The 19,188-nt window shown below is 37.3% G+C and overlaps 2 protein-coding genes and 1 long non-coding RNA gene across 4 annotated transcripts; 2 read left to right on the forward strand and 1 right to left on the reverse strand.

Moving 5' to 3' along the window:
- Positions 1 to 5,674: 5,674 nt before the first annotated feature.
- Positions 5,675 to 6,441, reverse strand: LOC108373815 (uncharacterized). The gene is made up of 2 exons (XM_017629767.1): positions 5,935 to 6,441; positions 5,675 to 5,851 (listed from the first exon to the last, which is right to left on the reverse strand). Exon 1 carries the CDS (start codon positions 6,292 to 6,294, stop codon positions 5,959 to 5,961), a length of 336 nt encoding a protein of 111 aa, XP_017485256.1. The 5' UTR covers positions 6,295 to 6,441; the 3' UTR covers positions 5,675 to 5,851; positions 5,935 to 5,958.
- Positions 6,442 to 7,302: 861 nt separating this feature from the next.
- Vsp37A (Vacuolar protein sorting 37A) lies at positions 7,303 to 10,490 on the forward strand. Of its 2 annotated transcripts, XM_017629717.1 has the most exons (6): positions 7,303 to 7,674; positions 7,787 to 7,887; positions 7,968 to 8,160; positions 9,605 to 9,983; positions 10,072 to 10,223; positions 10,292 to 10,490. In XM_017629717.1, exons 2-6 carry the CDS (start codon positions 7,787 to 7,789, stop codon positions 10,484 to 10,486), a joined length of 1,020 nt encoding a protein of 339 aa, XP_017485206.1. In that variant the 5' UTR covers positions 7,303 to 7,674; the 3' UTR covers positions 10,487 to 10,490. The 2 variants fall into 2 exon arrangements, with proteins under 2 accessions (XP_017485206.1, XP_017485198.1); XM_017629709.1 differs by having other exon boundaries at positions 7,303 to 7,887.
- A 7,577-nt stretch (positions 10,491 to 18,067) lies between these two features.
- Positions 18,068 to 18,874, forward strand: LOC108373779 (uncharacterized). The gene is made up of 2 exons (XR_001848992.1): positions 18,068 to 18,572; positions 18,788 to 18,874. It is a non-coding gene; the product is annotated as an uncharacterized LOC108373779 (long non-coding RNA).
- Positions 18,875 to 19,188: the final 314 nt, after the last annotated feature.

The raw sequence follows: 19,188 nt of genomic DNA on the forward strand, positions 1-19,188 counted from the left end.
AGGAACGCTTTTTGGACTAAATCTGACTACTTCGGACTTTTTCTGACTATTTCTGGGAGATAAGGAACGCGCATACGATTCGAACATGGTTTAAAGAGAAAAAGTGGTAACATTGCTTTTTCGAGTATACAGTTGCTAGCTGCGTTTCAGTGATCGCCGATTGAGATTTCTTTTATTTTACATTACATATTTGGATAAAGAAAAGTTAAGCAAATTCAACATCGATGTGATGCTGATAGAAATCTGGATCAATTTGTGATCAACTCTGTTTGGTTTGTTTCCTAATTAGGTGAGGAAATTTTAATTGACAGCACCGACAAATGAATATATACACAAACAAATGTTTGGTTATGGTTAAAATCATTCAAGTTTTTGTATTGAATTTTTGGTTTAAAATTTATTTTTCCCTTTTCAGTATGGTTTTTGCACATTTTCTTCTGCGTGAGAATTGGTCGTAATATATACGGATCTAAATAAGAGACTGGAACACGGCTGTTTAACAAAAGCATACGATTTCGAACTCGCGTAAATGTACATTTGCTAAATGCTATAGCATGAACGCTCTTCGAAAACATATGTTCGAAAGTGCTAAATGTTGCATTTTAAATGCAGCAAAAACGCTGCATAAAGCGAAGCAAAAGTTTTATGTGGCACCAGCTTAAAGCTTGATATACAGTTCAATGTGAGCGTGAACGTTCGCAATCATCTATAGAAGGAAGAAATCAGCCGACACGAAAAAATCTAAATTCCGCAGTTTTCTGCGCTACGGGCTAAAACTACAGAAAAATTCTGCAGTGTTGAGTTTTCATTTATATGGCGCTTTGGTAAGACAGATCGTGTCAGCTGACTCGGGTTTACGTACCGATAGGTTTACGTCCTTGACTAATTTCAGCTTAGGGGCTCCATTAATCGACAACATTCACGTATATACAGACTGCGTTTAAGTATACGTTCTGCGTTCTTGACTAATTTCATCTTTAGGCAGTCTGCACACGGGTCGTATATATGAACGAAAGACACAAGATCACGTAAGAACAAGAGAATGAAAAAAGTCGATTTTTTTAGCGGGTTCTACGCCATCTTGTTTCACTGGAAAATGAGCGAAAAGTAAACAAAGCAAAGAAAACAACGAAAACCAAAATTAGCCAAAATCATTGTCAGCCACTTTAAACGCACAATTTAGGTAAAATGATGCAACAAAATGCTTTAAAATGTGTTGTCATGTTGAATTAACTCTTCTTTACTTGAATAAAAGTGTAAAATAGTGGTGCTTGTGATGTAAACAAACGCTCAGCTGACGAACCCGCTTTCGCTAAACTTTTTTCTCAAAACCAGTTACAAATACAACGCCGCGTTCTTACGTGATCTTGTATTTTTGGTTCATGGGTTGTATACATGACTGGCCGTCTGCACAGGATAAAGGTTATATCTTGATACATATGTCAGAATATAATTTGCCAATGGAGACCGCTCATTGCTCTTCGAGAGCAATATATATCAGAGCTTATATCTTGCCATCTATTGCCGGCAATTTGGTAGTTTGACAGCTACATTTTCATTTGCACGAAAACTTCGTGACTACAACATCATTATTATTTTAATATAAAAGCAAATATTGAATTGTTTTCTGTTAAAATATTTGTTATTATATAATTGGATGTAAAATAGCCTATTTTCTAAATTTTTTAAGTGATTAAATCCGGCAAAAATACGTTTTAGAAGGTATCTCACAGATGCTTATATCAAGATATAAAAAGCCCACACAAATATTGCCCCTGATATAATTTATATCTAGCGACTAAAATGACAGTTGGACAGCAATAAATTTTATCCTATATATACGGCCAGCAAAAAAAAATATTTTTCTGGTTGACGTTTGTAATTTCGGCGCCACGTTATTTTCTTTGAAAAGTAAACAAACAAATAGTTGTGTTCCAGGTGCTCACGATAAACGTTCAAAATAAACTCGTCAATTAAACAAATTGATTTTTCTTGTCCGCGCACTTGCTCACCACGACGATCAGAAGGCAAGTGCGCTTGCTTTTTGTCAAGCATAACGTGAGACGGTTGATAAAGATATTTGATCGTCTCCATGGCACTTTACATAAAAAAAAATCGAAGNCAAAACAAAAATAGCAAACTTCAAAATTACGAACGTAACACACTTTTTTCTCAATTGCTATTACAAATGGCCGCTTCTCAATCGGTCAGATCTGTTCTAATTGGTTCATGGGCACGGTCATGGTGGAATAAACAAGGTGGTGTCAGTTACATAACCTCACTTTTTTGGTAGCCCCATTTCGGCAATGCATATAAATGTAGTAGTAAAAAAAGGGAACATTTTAGGACCATTTTAACGCCCTTTTGAATACTATTTTTAAATAGTATGTATTAAAGAATTATTTTACCAAAACAACGTTAAAGATAATAAAGAATCGTTGTGTTAGGTTTACCCATTTCTAGTTATATCCAGAAAAATTGGTACGAATTTTCATGTTGTGGCGTTTTCGTACGCAAAAACTTATTGAGAGAGCGAAACAGCTGAAGTTCAAAGTTTTTACTGCAATTTTAATGGATAAATTTTTACTTGTAACTTGCTGGATGCAATAAACTAATAAGGAAATTGTTTTTGNTGGCTATTGCCAACACGAAATGAGAATTTCAGATGTACATAACGCGCAAAATTTAAAATTTTTGTATATGACAACACCGAATTTGCTGCAGTTTGACCAAACAAAATTAGTTTGCTGTGAGAGTCGCCAAACTCGCTCTCTCCGAGTTTGCTGCAACAACAATTGCACGCAGTTTGCCAAACAAAATTTCTGCATAACACCGACCTTAGTCACAGGAAAAGTGGTTTTTCGCGTTCCAGGTGACCTTTATTGTTTCGCTCTCTTTCAAGAGAGTAATGTTGTTATTTGACAGTTTTACAGGTTTTTACACGAAGTTATCTGGAACGCAACTAAAAATGCAAACAATTTTGTAGCACATGTTTGTGCTAGTCAATTTATTATTTTTGTACGCGTTTTTGCACTTCATTTTAATTTCATTTGCACACAAAATTTATTGAAAATCGCTTAAAAATCACTGACATAAACCACCGACAAAGTACACATAAAGAAAGAAGCAAAACAAAAATAGCAAACTTCAAAATTACGAACGTAACACACTTTTTTCTCAATTGCTATTACAAATGGCCGCTTCTCAATCGGTCAGATCTGTTCTAATTGGTTCATGGGCACGGTCATGGTGGAATAAACAAGGTGGTGTCAGTTACATAACCTCACTTTTTTGGTAGCCCCATTTCGGCAATGCATATAAATGTAGTAGTAAAAAAAGGGAACATTTTAGGACCATTTTAACGCCCTTTTGAATACTATTTTTAAATAGTATGTATTAAAGAATTATTTTACCAAAACAACGTTAAAGATAATAAAGAATCGTTGTGTTAGGTTTACCCATTTCTAGTTATATCCAGAAAAATTGGTACGAATTTTCATGTTGTGGCGTTTTCGTACGCAAAAACTTATTGAGAGAGCGAAACAGCTGAAGTTCAAAGTTTTTACTGCACTTTTAATGGATAAATTTTTACTTGTAACTTGCTGGATGCAATAAACTAATAAGGAAATTGTTTTTGGGTTTTATTATTGAAATTGACCAAATAAACCAATTTAAATATAAAATATATTGTTTTAATAGGAATAAAGAACCAATTTATCAGCTGTTCATGAAACTTGATAGTTATTACTGGATTTGCGTTCACGTACTTTTTTGGGTATTTTTTCTTTGAGAGCGAATTCGCAGAAATTAAGTTACTGGAGAGTTGCTGGCGAGTTACTGAATAATTTTTTAAACAAACACAACTACTCTTAGTAAGTTTTTTCTTCTTTTTAAAAGATCGATTATTTATGCATTATAAAAAGATTTTCGTAATTTTATTTGTAAAGCACTTGTATTGCAGCCTCTAGTAGGTGAACAGGCACAACTTCCAAAAACCTATTAAACAAGAAACGCACTTTGACTGACCATTTTATTAACAACCTGGCCAATTGAATAAACTCACCTGAAACTTCCAGCTAAATATCGCTCTTATATCGCAGCTTCTCGCTGAGATAAAAAACACAATTCACAAATCTGTAGAAGGTAAACATAATTAGTCTTTATTTGCCACTTAGCATAAATCCTTAAAATTGGTTACCTAAATTTGTAGTCAAAGTCCGGAAAACCTCTTCAAAAATGAGGAAAACCTCAAAAACGCGAAGAAAGATTTTCTCCAAAGTTTCTGAAAATGTTACTAGTTCGCTAAATTCTTAAATTATTTAATTTTTGATGTTTATTGTTTAGTAGTTTCGAGTTTATGAACGATTTTATTTAATAAAATTTTATTTAAAACTTATACTCAATACCATGATAAAAATATAGTAAGGTAGAACCGCTGAGAGTCACTTTTAAAATTCTTGACGTTTCCAAACAATTTAATTTTTAAATTTACTCACAAACTCACACACACATTTTCATTTTCAATCTCAAGCAACAACAATTTCGAACAATTTCAATTTTTTATTTTCACTTTTATATGATTTTAAAATGTTGGCAAACTTCAAAAAAAAATCATGGCCGACAAATTGAGAGAACGGTTCTACCTTGCTATGTTTTTATCATGCTCAATATCTCGAAAACTAAAGGAGATATCCAAAAATGGAGAACGCCATTTTTAAGACATTGATTAGTTTAATATGACTGCATCACTAACTAAATTTTTACTAATTTATCGAAATTTTTTTTGTCAATGTCTCGGAAATTAAATTAGATATCTAAAAACAGATAACACTAATCGAAATACCTTATTTCAAAATATATAACTGCATCTATAACTAAAAATCGTCAAAATTGCGCTTACGTCAATCTTTTATCCAGGCGACGACATATCTCATAGGTTTCTTATAGTTCCTGAACCCAAAATTTTTTTTTTATACAAAATGTGTTATTTTCGTACTTTGAAACTCAAACATGAGAAGAGGATTAATAGGCCTTTAAAATTATGTATAACAATCTATCGGTAGACTTTGATTGTTGGGTGTTTTTGTCGTGTAAAATTAAAAAAAAAAATACCTAATTTTGTTTATTTTTTCAACTTTAACTATCGCTTCAAATATTATACTGATACTCGGTAGGGTCCAAGAATGATAGAATACAAGATTGCGCCGATCAGAGAGGATTTTTGAGAATAACTTTTGTGTGACGTCACACTGGTGCAATGGCGAGAGCGAAATGCCAAAACGTGAGCAAGAATGGAAGAAGAAAAAATGTTGCAAGGAAAACGTAAACAAGTTGCACCAGTGTGACGTCATGCAAACAACGATTCTGTCAAATTCGTTAAGAGAGGAATAGCGGTCCGAGATCGGCGCAACCTTTGTATTCTCTCAACCGTGGGTAGGGTCGACCACCTACCTGAAAAGTTTTGTTATATGTACATAAACTAATGGCGTTTTCTGTTCTACCAAAAAATGTTGCCTTCTCATTGGCCTCTAGGCACAAATACTAAGGAAAGGGCAATGGGAATGCAACATGTTTTTGTAGTAAAGAAAAAGCCATACGAACACACTGCTTGCTAAAAAGTTGTAGTCAGAAAAATAATAAAGTTGTCTGTGAAGCAATCAATAAATAGGACTAGTTGAATAATGTGTTCCTTGATTTGACGTTATTAAAAGTACGATTTCTGTGTTCACCTAGGAACAATTGATTTTTTTTGCTCGCCAAACAAATTTGGGCGTACGGAAATTGTACGGATTTTTCACCCACCACTTTTTGTCCGTGTACGGATTTCAGACACTACACGCCTGGCAGCCCTGTTATCAAAACAAAAACAAATTCGATGAGAATTGTGCAGTGCATTTTTTAATTAATCCACTTTGCAAATTCAAAACAATAACACTAATATAAAAAACAAGGCTTTTGCTATTCCACTTTATCAGATTTATTATCGAATTCCACCTCTCCAACGCGCGTAAATCCTGAGTATCGTACAATTTTTCCTCTGTCGACGTTCAGCTTTGTTGCAAATTGTTGTGCAGGTGACAACTTGGCCTCCTCTTCGCTTTTATAACCATAATATTTGGCCCAATCGTTACGCCCGGTGTAGGCCATGTAGCAAACGAAACCGAATGCGTTCCAGGCGAGTAGCGCATACGCAACACTCAAACGCCGCTTCCAAAGCTCTGCACTATCCTCTGGTATTGGGTTTGTGTTACGACGCACCCAACGCCGCAGCCACTTCATTTGAAAAAGTGCCATTGTTGTTGCCGGGTCTGGAGACGATTTTTACTTTTTATTAATTAAATGTAAATATTACGTGCCTATCCGCGATGGACTTCTCCGAGCTCTTGCCAACAATCAGCTGGTTACGTAACATGATTTTAGCTAACCCTTACGTATTAACCCAACGAACATAAAAGTTAGGACTCAACAGGAGCCGTAAGAAAGATTCTAAAATTTTTTTTACTTATATTATTTAGTTTACTTTGATTTTTTTTATTGAATGTATTTCTATTGAATCCTACTTTTTTAAATTATATTAGTAAGTTTTTTATTTTTGCCTTATTCATAAAGAAAAAAATTCTTCTGGGGGAATTTTTAATTTTTGACAGTTTTACTAGTTTTTGTCCGAGGAATACGGGAATGGACCTGCCATTTCATTTAATGTCAGTTAAATTACTTGTAAGCGTTAGGCAAAGAACATAGTGATGCGACAAAGAGAGCGACAAGACATTTTCGGATAATAGCGACAAAAACAAACCTTTATTTTTCAATGTGGTAACAATTCAATGGTGCAGCGAAAAGCGAAGAAAGCGATAAAGAGCAACCAACCAATTCGGGGACTACGTGCTGCTAAGACTGCTTTTACACAGTTCAAGTATTGAATTCAACTCTGCTCGCATGTGGAAGAGAGGATGTGAGAAGAAAAGGGACGAGTACACATGCGTCTGTACCGTCAAGTCGTTTCAGCTTTCTTGCTTTGCTTTTGGCATTTTCGCTGCTTCCCATTTAAAGAACCAAAAGTTTTCGTTGCTTTCTAAGTTGACCGTTGCTTCACTATGTTTTGACGTTTCTTGTCTCTTTCTTCGCTATTAGCCGAAAATGTCTTGTCGCTCTCTTTGTCGCGTCACTATATTGTTTGCCTTATACATGACGATAGGTTGTATCCTTGACAGAATCCTTACATTACGTTTCTAGTTATCCATTTGCCAACACTACCAAATTGCGTTAAAATTTTCCACCCCTAACATAAATGATAGCGTGGCAGCACTGTCCATGCAAATAATTTACGTCGTCATACGTTTTTTGTTTATTGTGGAAATTGGATTCGTTCTCCAGCAGTTCTCTTTTCTTACTTTTATTAATTTGGCGTTGTTGCTGAATTATATATTTACCGCAAAAAAAGAAAAAACTTAAATTTGAGATACGAAGTTTACTTTACTACGTCGACAAGGAACGATCGAAATATATAGAAATAAATTAACCGTTGAATTAATTTCGGTAGCCGAGGAAGAGATCAAACAAGATTTAAAGTGCAAAACCAAATTAAATGTAATAATTACTAACAACACGATTTTCCAGTCTAAGGGCAACTAGCAAGTGTAAGGAGAACTAGACCTACAAATTTAATCTTACTATGTGAGTAATAGGAAGTGGCAAATTATTTAAAGCAGTGGCCACAAAAGAGAAGTTGGAGGATTGTGCATAAAAAATTTAGTGAAGCTAAGAAAAATTAATTTTGCTTCTAAAGATGCTGCCACGCCAACCAGGAGCCCAGCAACAGCAATCGAAAAGCTCCAATTTAGATTTTCGCAAACGGCAAATTGATACACTTAAAATATTCAACGATAAGTAAGTCGCAACTAATTTATATATTCAACTGTTTATTTAGCTTTACAATTAACATATCAAATTCTATTTATAACCGGCAGTGTTGTTGAAGTGGCTGAGCAGGAGGAATATTGCATACATTTCGAATCTGGTGGACGAACCTTATTACTTACTGTACAGCTTGGTGCGAATTTCCCAAATGAACGACCTAAATTAGCTATATCACCGACTGTACAGCATCATTGGGTTAATGCGGTAACGGGCGAAGTGGAAACGGCGCCTGGATTACTCAACGTAAGTGTTGGGAAGCGTGAGGCGGAGTTACTTGAAGGACATGCTATGTATGGAGAGTGACCTTAGTTTGCTACAAATCAAAACTTGGCGGTCAAGGATGCATTGGTAGCATTTAACAGCTGCTAAATGTTTCACCTTAAACTGACTGATAGTTGTTTGACCTTCGTATTAACGATTTTTTTCATAAGAAATATTTGCCAGTTTTTTGTACGCAATCAAGGTTTATGCGCGCACACTCGCAAGACTATCAAGGATATGGCACATATGCATGTATGCATATCTACATAGATATGTTTATAGGCCTCATAAATATGTAACTACGTATGTATGTATCTATGTACCCATATGTGAATTTGCATATGACGGGGCGTTAGTTTGTCTGATGATTAAAAATGTTCGACATTTAGGTGGGATGATACGTGGCAAGTGGCAATTTACGTACTTGCATAGTTTTGAACTCGTGTAGATTTCCGGTTAAATGACATAATGTAATGAAAGCTAACCGGCATCAGTAGTGTTACATACAGACACACAGATATATAACTACGTAGTAAGCCTCTGTTATGGGCCTACATCATTCAATGGTGAAAAAACAAGAAAGGGGATTCTTGTGGATACGCGTTTGTTAGAATGTTATGCATCAGTTTTACTGGGTTGGCTTTCCTTTATGACCGTTCGTTAGAGGAGCAGTGGGCGAAAGGTAGGTAGGCGTAGCACCTCTAACCCACCTTTTTGGAGAGGGAATGAATCGCCATTGACAAAAATGCAACCCCCGACTACCTAGGTCCCCCATGGTTCCCTAGGGACCCCTTAGAAAAATTGCCATTTGCGTTTATTCGCTTGGAAAATGTTAAATATTCATTGGCACAATACATTTTTATATACACATTTTTATATATAAGACAGCCCCAGGTTTACCACACAGAAAGGGAATTCTAGTTACCTCATCCTTTCACAAGGTTACATCACTGGAGCGGTAGCCCCAGTTAGGTGCACACAGAAAGGAGAATTCTACGTAGTAAGGGTTATAATCCCTAAGCGCGGCCGAAGGCCGCCTACGCAGAAAAGAATTCTACGCAAAAATACTGTGGACGCAAGTAAAAATGCGATTTTTGGCCATTTTTCTAAGGGGTCCGTAGGGAACCATAGGGGGCCTAGGTGGTTGCATTTTTGTCAATGGCGGTTCATGCCCTCTCCAAAAAGGTCGGTTGGAGGTGCTACGCCCACTCCCCCTTCGCCCACCGCATCTTTAACGAAGGGTCATAATGGAAAGTTTCCCCGTTTTATTTTCCATATTATTATTATTATTATTTAAAACACAGAAAGAAGAACAAATAAATTAGTTAAGACTTTTCTAAATTTTCTAATGTTTTAAAAGTCCAAATGATTTCTCTTCAACCCTTTATTTTAGTAAATATAATAACTAATCGTAAACTTTTCTTAGTACTCACCCCATTCAGATTTGGGTCGCGTTGTGCAGGCCGTTATACGTGAATATGAGCGTTTTCCGCCACCTGTAGCAAGTTCCGGCAGTCCAATCAATATTCCAACCCGTTCAGGCAATATCAACACCACAGCAACACCAACAACTGTAGCGGCGAAGTCGCTGGATAGCAGCAAGGAGAATTCACCTTTGGATTCGGCAAAATCTTCTAAAACCAATGATAGTAGCTTACCAAATCTATCCACACTATCATTAGATGAGCTGAAGCAGCTGGACAGTGATCCGCAATTTTTCGATGATTTCATTGAAGAGATGTCTGTAGTGCAGCATTTGAATGAGGAGCTTGATTCGATGATCAATCAAGTAGAGATTATATCACGTAAGTGCAAGAGTAGCAAGCGGAAAAATTCGTATGGCTGTTGAACAAAAATTTGGATATAATATTAATTTCCATTTTATTTACGCAGGGGAAAACGAGTCCAAGGAAACACATTTGGTTGAACTAAAACGTAAATTAAGCGACGATGTCACCGCGCTTAAGCATCTGGGCGAGAAATGCGACCAGCTGAATAAAAAGTACTTAAAAAAATCGGAGGAATATGCACCGCAGCACATACGCGTGAGTGTAGCATTTTCATTTTACTTCATTCAAACAATTAGTAACGATTTTTATTTAAATTCTTAAAGGAGTTGCTACAAATTGCCGCCTCAAATGCGGACAGCGATTGTGATCGACATGTAGAGCAATTTCTCAATGGTAAAATCGATGTACAAACATTTTTAAATAATTATACGCATTCAAAGAAAGTAAGCGCCGAACGCAAAGCCAAAGAAGAGCGCTTGGGTCACCAACTTAGCGCATTGGAACGTGCCGGCATTTAAAAAATAGCTAATATTAGACCAAAATGGTATTGTAAAGTAGCTACTAGACATGGCAAGAGCGAGTAGTTTCGAAAAGTCTGGCACACTCAAGAATTTCCAAAAGAGTTTGCAGAAGCAGATACAAGCCGTGCTCAGAAATGCATCAACAAAACATCAGTCGCTTTTATTACCACGCTATATCAACTTGTTTGTTTTTATATTATAATTGATGGATCCAATATGCGCAACCCCGGTTAAATACCGAATGGAAATGTATGACGATTTCGTTTCTGCCAAAAAATGCAGCCTTCTCTTTGCCCTCTACGCGCAAACACTAAGAAGAGGGCGATGAGAGGGCAACAATTTTTGTACAAAGGAAAACGACATTAGTAGCGCAAAGAGGGCCGTTCCATCAGTTATATTTTCGAAAAAAGGGGCTGATGCCTTGGCTTGCTGGATTTCCGAACACAGCCACATCTAGTATTTAAAGTGACTTTGGAAAGCAGTTATTCATTTTCGAAAATAGAACTTTCTGATACAACTTTTTGTCTTTTTAAAAGGTGAATGAAGAAAATTTCACTTTCAACTATGTTACCAGACATTTTTATGCGTACTTCATATCAGGAGAATAAACTAATCTCAATTACTTTTGATATTATTTCAACATTTTTATAATTGTGCACAAATTGATATCACCAAGGTGTATTAAATACATACATACATACATTTTGAATATCACAGCACTTTCAACAAAAATGAGAGCTGATAAGCCAGCAAAGAGTAAGTTGAAATAATTGTTTGAAAGTGATTAGCGCTGTTTCAACTGCAGATACACCATGCAAATTTAAATTCCGCAAGTGATTTCTGCAAATCTGCAAAAGGATTTTCTAGATGTTTACGCGAAAAAGTAGACTTTCACTTTCGCATTTTGACCGCAAAAGCTCTTGCATTGTCACGCCTAACCGCACTTTAAATGTAGTTGCTTGCGCGTGATTTAGCTTTTCTAAATTTTGGACAAAACGAAACTAAAGCACAGGTATTAGGCCAAAATTGGCAGCCAACCTCCTTTAAGTATGCATATGCATTCTAGTTTAGTCGGTAAGCTTCTACTTTTAACCCCATGGTTAGTGTTTTGTTCAATCTTGAATGTGTTAAATGTCATGTAATATTAAATTGTTAGTAAATCGCCACCAATAGTTGGTGTGTCCATCTCATTAAAAAAAAAATTGTAACAGATTTTTAGCTCTTAAATAAAGTAATTAAATTAGCATTCAATCATAGTCAAGCAGTAAAACTACATTTAAATTAATTTAGTGTGTTTTTTCTTGTAAAGAAAAATTGCAATACAAAAAAATATAAAAGGAGAATTAGGTATTTAAATTATTAATCTTGATCTTCTTAAGCCAATTCCATTGTTTTGTCCAACTACATAGTTACTAGTAAACCAAATAAAATATTGAAACATTGTGAGTGAGAGTCAAGAAGAGAAAACACAGAAGCTGCATGGGGACTTGACCCACTACCCAAACTCGACTAATTGACTTCATCGCACCAAATGTCGATTTAATGCAATTACATACATATGTATATTCGAGTATTGTATTGTACGTATATTCAAATTTCTCTTGGCCTGTTAAAGTCGCATAGACGAGCATGGGCCGGTAATGCATATTATGTAGCTTCTTTCTTTTCAATGCTCTTTGCCAGAACTCTTAAACACATAAATATAAAATTATTAATTAAATATATGTATATCATGCATACGTGGTGAGTGCATTTAATATTAATATATTTTTTTTCATTTTGTGCAATTATTACGTATTGTGCGTAGTAATGTGAATGTGTCGTAATAAAAAAATGGAAAGTCAAACAGAATTTATTGTGATTTCATTAACCACTTACATAGATATAGTAGATGTAAGCAGATATTTAATGGCAATAAGTGTATATTTTCTTCATTGCAAATAAATTTAATTCACAACATAAATTTAAAAGGCTGCGTTATGTTTGAAGCGGTAACGGTAAATATGTAAAAAAATAAAGGTTAACAGCAAATATTAAAAGGAATAGCTTTTCAAATGTTGTGGATTTGTAAACTAAATTTGTTTCCTTGATAAGTGGTCGTCAGAGTTCCGGGTAGACGAGTGCACTAAATTTTCGCCGTTTTTTTCGAAAATTTGTTCTGAAGGTGGTCGGTTGATTAGAGTGATTCCGGTGAAGTTCAATTGCGACCGCCTCAGAGATTACGTGAACGTCCGCTTAGGTGCCCTACCGTTGCCATCCGACGACCGTAGAGCTGAACGCGAATTCAGCACGGAAATCCGACCAGACTTCCCGACAGAAGCGGCAGGTCCAAGACCGAACTAGGTCAGCCAATCCCGACGATCCCATCTAAACGCTGGGAGCAAGCGCCTCGTCAACAACCACGGAATACATGTTTGCAGCACCTCAAATCTTATAATCCTCAAGAGGGCGTCAGTAAGCTGTGGACAACGGTGAAGTCCCTATCGAATCCGTCGAAGCACGACGGCCACACGTCCATCAAATTCGGCGATGAAATACACAACAACTCTAGGAAGTGCGCGCGAGATTCTGCCGACGATTTATTGCGCACTCTGGGTGGGGTAAAACTCTACGCAGCGTACATCGCAAATCACGCAGCATCCACCCAACCGACAGGCCACCAATATTCCTCCACAACAAAGTACATTACGCGGAATGGAATCGGCCGGCCCAGATGGCAACTCCATACTGATGCTGAAGCTACTAGATGCCCGGGAGTCTAACAGCTTGCCACACACACCATCCCAGAGATCTTTAAGAACGGAAAATTAATCCTCCTGGGAAGAGCGCGGAGTTGGGTGAATCCTTAAGGCCGATCACTAGCCTCTCCCCGCTAGCTAAGACCCTTGAATCGCTACTTCTCCAGCAATTCAGGAAGTTACATAGCACCACAACTGCACTTAACGCCATCACAACGCAAATGGTTTGACCCAAAAGCGCCCATGTACCCGCACCATTATGGTGACACTTATAGATGACATTATCTTGTCTTGCGTCCCGCACCAAACGTTGGATCGCCAGTTACCTCTGCGGGAGGCAATCATCTGTTCTATTCCGAGACAAAATAACAAAGCCGCGTAGGATTATACAACGTGTACCACAAGGCGGAGTGCTTGGCGTCACATTCGGCAGTCTCATGTCCTCCTCGGCACAGACTACTTAAGTTTGTAACAAGCTACAAAGCAGAAGCAAGGTTCTCAAGTCGCTGGCCGGCACCACTTGGGGATAAGTTAAAGAAACCTGCAAGTGACATATAAAACAATCGGCTGGTCTCTTGCAAACTATGCCGCCTCAGTATGGACAGTCGGCAAAAGTGAAACGCAGTGGAAAAATCTCCAGACATGCCAAATTGCCGCTCTCCGAACTGCGTGGCTCCTTATGTCTTCCGAACAACACCTACACGACGAGACAATACTGCTCCGAGTAAAGGAACACACCACGCTGCTGTCAACAGTTCTTGCAGGTATGATCGCAACACGAGGACGCCAAGAAAATATAGTCCTCGGTGGCCGGCCGCTTCCCATCCATATGAGTCTGAACTCCCGCGTAAACTAGCACCACATTGGCGCAACTCAGATCTGGCTGGCCACCTAACTCGTACCAGATTAGACCCGCCCAGCATGCCCACCCATCTGACACCTAAAGTGCTGTGGACTCAACCGATCGATACCGCTCGCTTTCTGGGACTAAGGTTGAAGGAGTCAGATGGGGAAGATGAATAATCAACCAACCAAATAAAGGCTACGTGCTGCTATAACAACAGCAACAACCAAATCTGCTTAGCTTTCGAGGCGTACATATTTCTGTAGTTCTTGAGAGAAAATTCAAGGTAGAGCTTTGAAATAAAGCAACTTAACGTACCTCCTTTATGGAGGAACTGCAATGGTGCACGGATGGCTCCAAGGCCCCTCACGGCATTGGTACAGACATATACGAACCCGGTGTCCATGGAAGCATTCTCGAGCATTGTTCAGGTGGGGGTCTATGCCATTAGCCCGTTTGCAGACATTAACCTACGGAGGAATTACCGTAATGAGGGAATTCATATATTGAGTGATAGCCAGGCGGCATTTATGACCCTCTAATCATTTGAGGTCAAATCTACCTTGATCCTTGAGATATCAACAAGCTTTAGGCCCTGGCGGAGCACAACATCATCCAGCTAATTTGGATACCAGGACACATTCAGGGTCTATCTAGGACGGCGGTCGCCTCGTCTCTTATAGGGCATAAGTCCTTAGCTGCGATCGGACCTAGCACAATCAAGGAAGACTAAGAAGTAAGTTACCTGCATAAGCTGGGGATCTGGTCGAATGACGGTTGTTGTTTCTGTGATCCGTTTAAGGAGATTCTATTAACCTTGCTTTGCGAGTGCGAGGCGGTGGAATGAAGACGGGAGAGGTACCAAGGCGAACTCTGGAAAATCGCTAACTCCTGAAGATATCCTAAAATTTCTGGGATCTCTAGGTTTGGATGAGGTACTGTATATGTTTGAGGGCACAATAGACCTCTTGGTCGCAGTACAAACCTCTTTATCATCTACCTATCTACATATTGAGCTCCTTATTTTCATTAAAGACAAAGTTCAGGCGGCCACCGGCAATATAAAACCTACCAAAGACATTGGTCTCGGCGGACCAATGCTTGCTTGTTAATGCCATCTTAAGCAGGTCCCCATTTTGACGAAGACGTGTGGAAAAAAAGCGAGGAACCAGCAAAGAAAAAGAAGACTGACGTATGACAACTCTTCCTGCTCTAGTAGCGAAGATAATTGAAGCCTTGCTTCTGCGGTGTTTCCTTGCTACCTATACTGAGCTAACTATCAATATGGTATTGATAACTCATAATTCTAAGCGTTTCCATCGCTGCGAGACAAGCGACCTGATAGCGTTTGACTGGTAGAAAGCTATTGACATGTTTTCAACTCCGTCTATATGTCTATCAAAAGACATTTATCCAGCCCCCCAGAGCATCAACGGTGGACGGCAGATTACATGAATGTTCGGAAATCGTTGGTCATATTTTGAGGTAAATCATTGAAGCACAGAATAATTAAACAGTAGTTCCCTCAGAAGAAAGCCTACACTCAGCTATTTTTTAATTGTAGTAAAAAAAAAAAAATATTTTTACCCAGGCTAGCAACAAAGAGTTCAAATAGTTTGCCGACGGTATTTGCAGCAAAGAAATTTAAGAGGTTTTAAACTATACTGCTATATTTTAATCAAGTCTAGTAGAGCGCAGTGGAAGAAAATACAAATCTTATATGTAGTGACAAGATAGCAAATCACTCTCGAGGTTGTAATTTGGAAGGCGCATTCTATGGTATTCCAGATTTTATCGCTTAACCTTCCTTGAGAGATACATTTCTATCAGATTGTAAAGATATTCGCATCAGGTTCTGCTGCTTTTCGCTTACCATAAGCCTGCAGAGAAAATAACAACCGTGGATATTAAGAGGTGCCACATGTCGTATGAGTAATTTTAGCGCATTGCATACTCCTATTGCACGGAGTTCCAACGTTTTAGGAAAATAAGGATATAAATCTTTCACTGGAATATATAAAACTAAGAAATCGTTTGGTACTTTTGTTAAAGCAATTTTATACTTAATTCTATGTTAAAAAAATGTCTTTCGCTGTTGTATAAGTTCCGACGACATTCTGGAGTAAAATGTGCCACTAGTCACAATGGAATGGCCGTTTAGTAAAAAAGTAATAATTACACTGTAGATTAGACAAAATTACACAAAAAAAAAAACGACGAACATTTGGTATCAGACATACTTCTGAGCCCCTTTACAAAGTAAGTTACGTGTAATGCAGAGCAGTCGCTCGGAGTACGTTACTTTACAACTGACAACGTAATGTGTCGTCGGAGGTGTTCACTTTGCGCTTTACTAGTAGTTGACATTGGCCATGATGACAATTTTGGTACTAAAAACTGAAAGAAAACATGGCTTACCTCGTAAGGTGCTTACCAATTTTCCCAGTGGGTGCTTGATAAATACACATACATACGTACATATGATTTCATTATAAAAGTTCATACATGGCGTATGAGTAACATTCTTTCCTAGTTATATTTCATAATAAAATTATTACGCATTTTAATGATAGCTTGATGCTTTTGTAAAAGAATAGGCTCTAACACTAATCGAAAGAATTTACAAAAAATCGTTTATTTTAAAATTTTGTCTCTATTAAATTTGCATCTTTTTATTCACAAACAACAAACAAACTTTAAATGCAAATAATTATAATAGATTGGCGCTTACACATATGCTAGTGTTTGGCCGAGCTTCTCCTCCGATTTGTGGTGTGCGCCTTGATGTTGTCACACAAACGGGTGGGACCTACAGTTTTACGCCGACTCCGAACGGCGATTGTATTTTTATGAGAAGCTGTTTTTCATGGCAGAAATACACTCAGAGGTTTGCCATTCCCTGCCGAGAGGCGACCGCTGTTAAAAGAAAACCTTTTTTCTATATATTTTGGCGATGTTGCTTTGTTTGGTACTTGTAATTGCATTGTAATGGTATTGGTAATAGTAATTATAACGGCAATGGTAATGGTAATAGTAATGGTAATAATCAAGGTAATGACAATGGTAATGCTAACGGAAACTAGTGATGGTATCGATAATGGCAACTGTAATGTAATAGTATTGGTAATGGTAATTTAAATAATATTAATTAAAAAATAGAAAGAGGAGTAGTAATGGCGATTTTAATGGTATTGATAATGCCATCTTAAAAAATCAATACTTGCGTTAATTGCATTTCAAATTGGCGTCAGTTGGCACAGAAAAAAAAGACTGGCGTTCCGTCCAATATCGCTTAGGCGGTTGCGGTGCCAATAAAGAAGAAGAAGAGGAGGAGGCTTTTTCACACCAACACTTTACGAATGTAACGGTTAAAATAATGATTGCACACTATCGGTGCGACATGTCAACCCTAAAATTTAAGTAGTACCCACAATGCCTTCCACATCGAAATGGACAACGAGGAATGTGTTGGTGCAAAGAAACCGAAATTTTACTTTTTTACCATTCGCTGGGAGCAAGCACACACTTTTTATTTGTGTACTATGCTCTCCAACGCGCTGCCTCTCTCGACTCACAATCTCAGCGAATTTTCATTTGATAAGCGAGAAATGCGCACGGTGTCTTCAAAGCGACGCACATTGGCACACCAACAATGCCTGTTGGCACTCATACAACGCGGCCACCCACCTTAACACCCTACCCTACAAGACATTGCTGAGCACTTTAGGCAAAAATTCGAACACAGTAGTTTGACTATTAGTACTGGGGACTTTCTGATGACAACATTGGGGGAAAAGTACTAAATTTTTTCCCATGGTCTGAACAAAAATTAATACTTTGATATCAATATGAGCACTCATATGCTACTCAGCTGTCTTGTAGGGTATGTATGTATGTTTGTATTTAGGCGAAGCAAAGAAAAAAAGGTATGGAAAATCCGAAAATGTTCGACGTGCCACTCGCAACGAGCGCTGTCTACTGTGTTTTTGAGTCTATCGGCAAACGAAAGCGAAAAATTGACAGTTGTGCCTGAAAAGCGGAAAGCGACGCACGTTTTTCGAACAAAACGGAAAGCTATAAAAATACCAAAACCAACTAAGTGTTGAATGGAAAATAGTGAATTTCTATTTGAAATACTTTAAAGGATTCTGAGAGCCAAAACAATTAAACGAAGAAAAGAAAAACAAAAATCAAAAAAGTGTTAGCATAATTGCATAACTGCGCGAAGGAAGTGAAAAGTGTGGTTGTCTTAAATATGTTTGACATCTAAAAAAAAAATTGGCACATTTGTATGTATTCCAATGTGTGTTGGTGTGTTTGTGCAAGCGTCATTATCCTTATGGTAAAATAAGTATGCGAAACTATAAAAATAAAGGATGCAGGCAGTGTAGTACATAAATACTAACAAATGATACTGTGTTTCTGACATAAATTGAAAAAGTAAACAACTAAGTAAAAATTGCGCAGCGCCGAAAATTGTGTGAAAAAGCCCTTCACATAAGTACATATTTGTAAGAAAAAAATTAAATGAGAAATTTCGATATGCATATCCGCGTTCTTTCTTAAATACGCATTCAATATTGACTTTAACTTGCCATTTTATATTTTGTTTTTTTTTTTTTGGTTCCGTTTTGTTTTTATTTCGTGTTTACGACTTTTTTATACGACTTCGCAATTGCCGGTCTTAATTATTTATACGACAATTTGTTTGTTAAGCCAGCTGTGGCCAAAGAATTATCAACACTAGAGACTTTACTTCTCTATAAACGTCAGCAAGTGTCGTTTACGAAACCAAAAAAAAAAGTAATAAAAAATAACAACAAAATCGTCGATAACAGCAACGGCGCAGCAGCATTTCAAGCAGCATCAACAATAGCAACAATAAACCGTTAGTTCAGTGGGGTCAATGACGAGCACGTCATTGAATTTATGAACTGGTTAAGTGAGTAGAATATCAACAAAAACAATTATATAATAGAATTTCGAATTATTTAGAACTTTGATACTAATTCATGGCCTCTTAACTAGAAAGGCATAAAAAATTTGAATTTTTGAATTTTTAAGAATACACAGTTCATTTAGTACATATTTAATTAAGTAAGATAATAGAAAATGCT

The sequence above is a fragment of the Rhagoletis zephyria genome, unplaced genomic scaffold (genome assembly GCF_001687245.7).
Source record: "Rhagoletis zephyria isolate East Lansing unplaced genomic scaffold, Rhagoletis_zephyria_1.1 Rzeph_scaffold_00083, whole genome shotgun sequence".
In the NCBI taxonomy this organism is placed as follows: Eukaryota; Metazoa; Arthropoda; class Insecta; order Diptera; family Tephritidae; genus Rhagoletis; species Rhagoletis zephyria.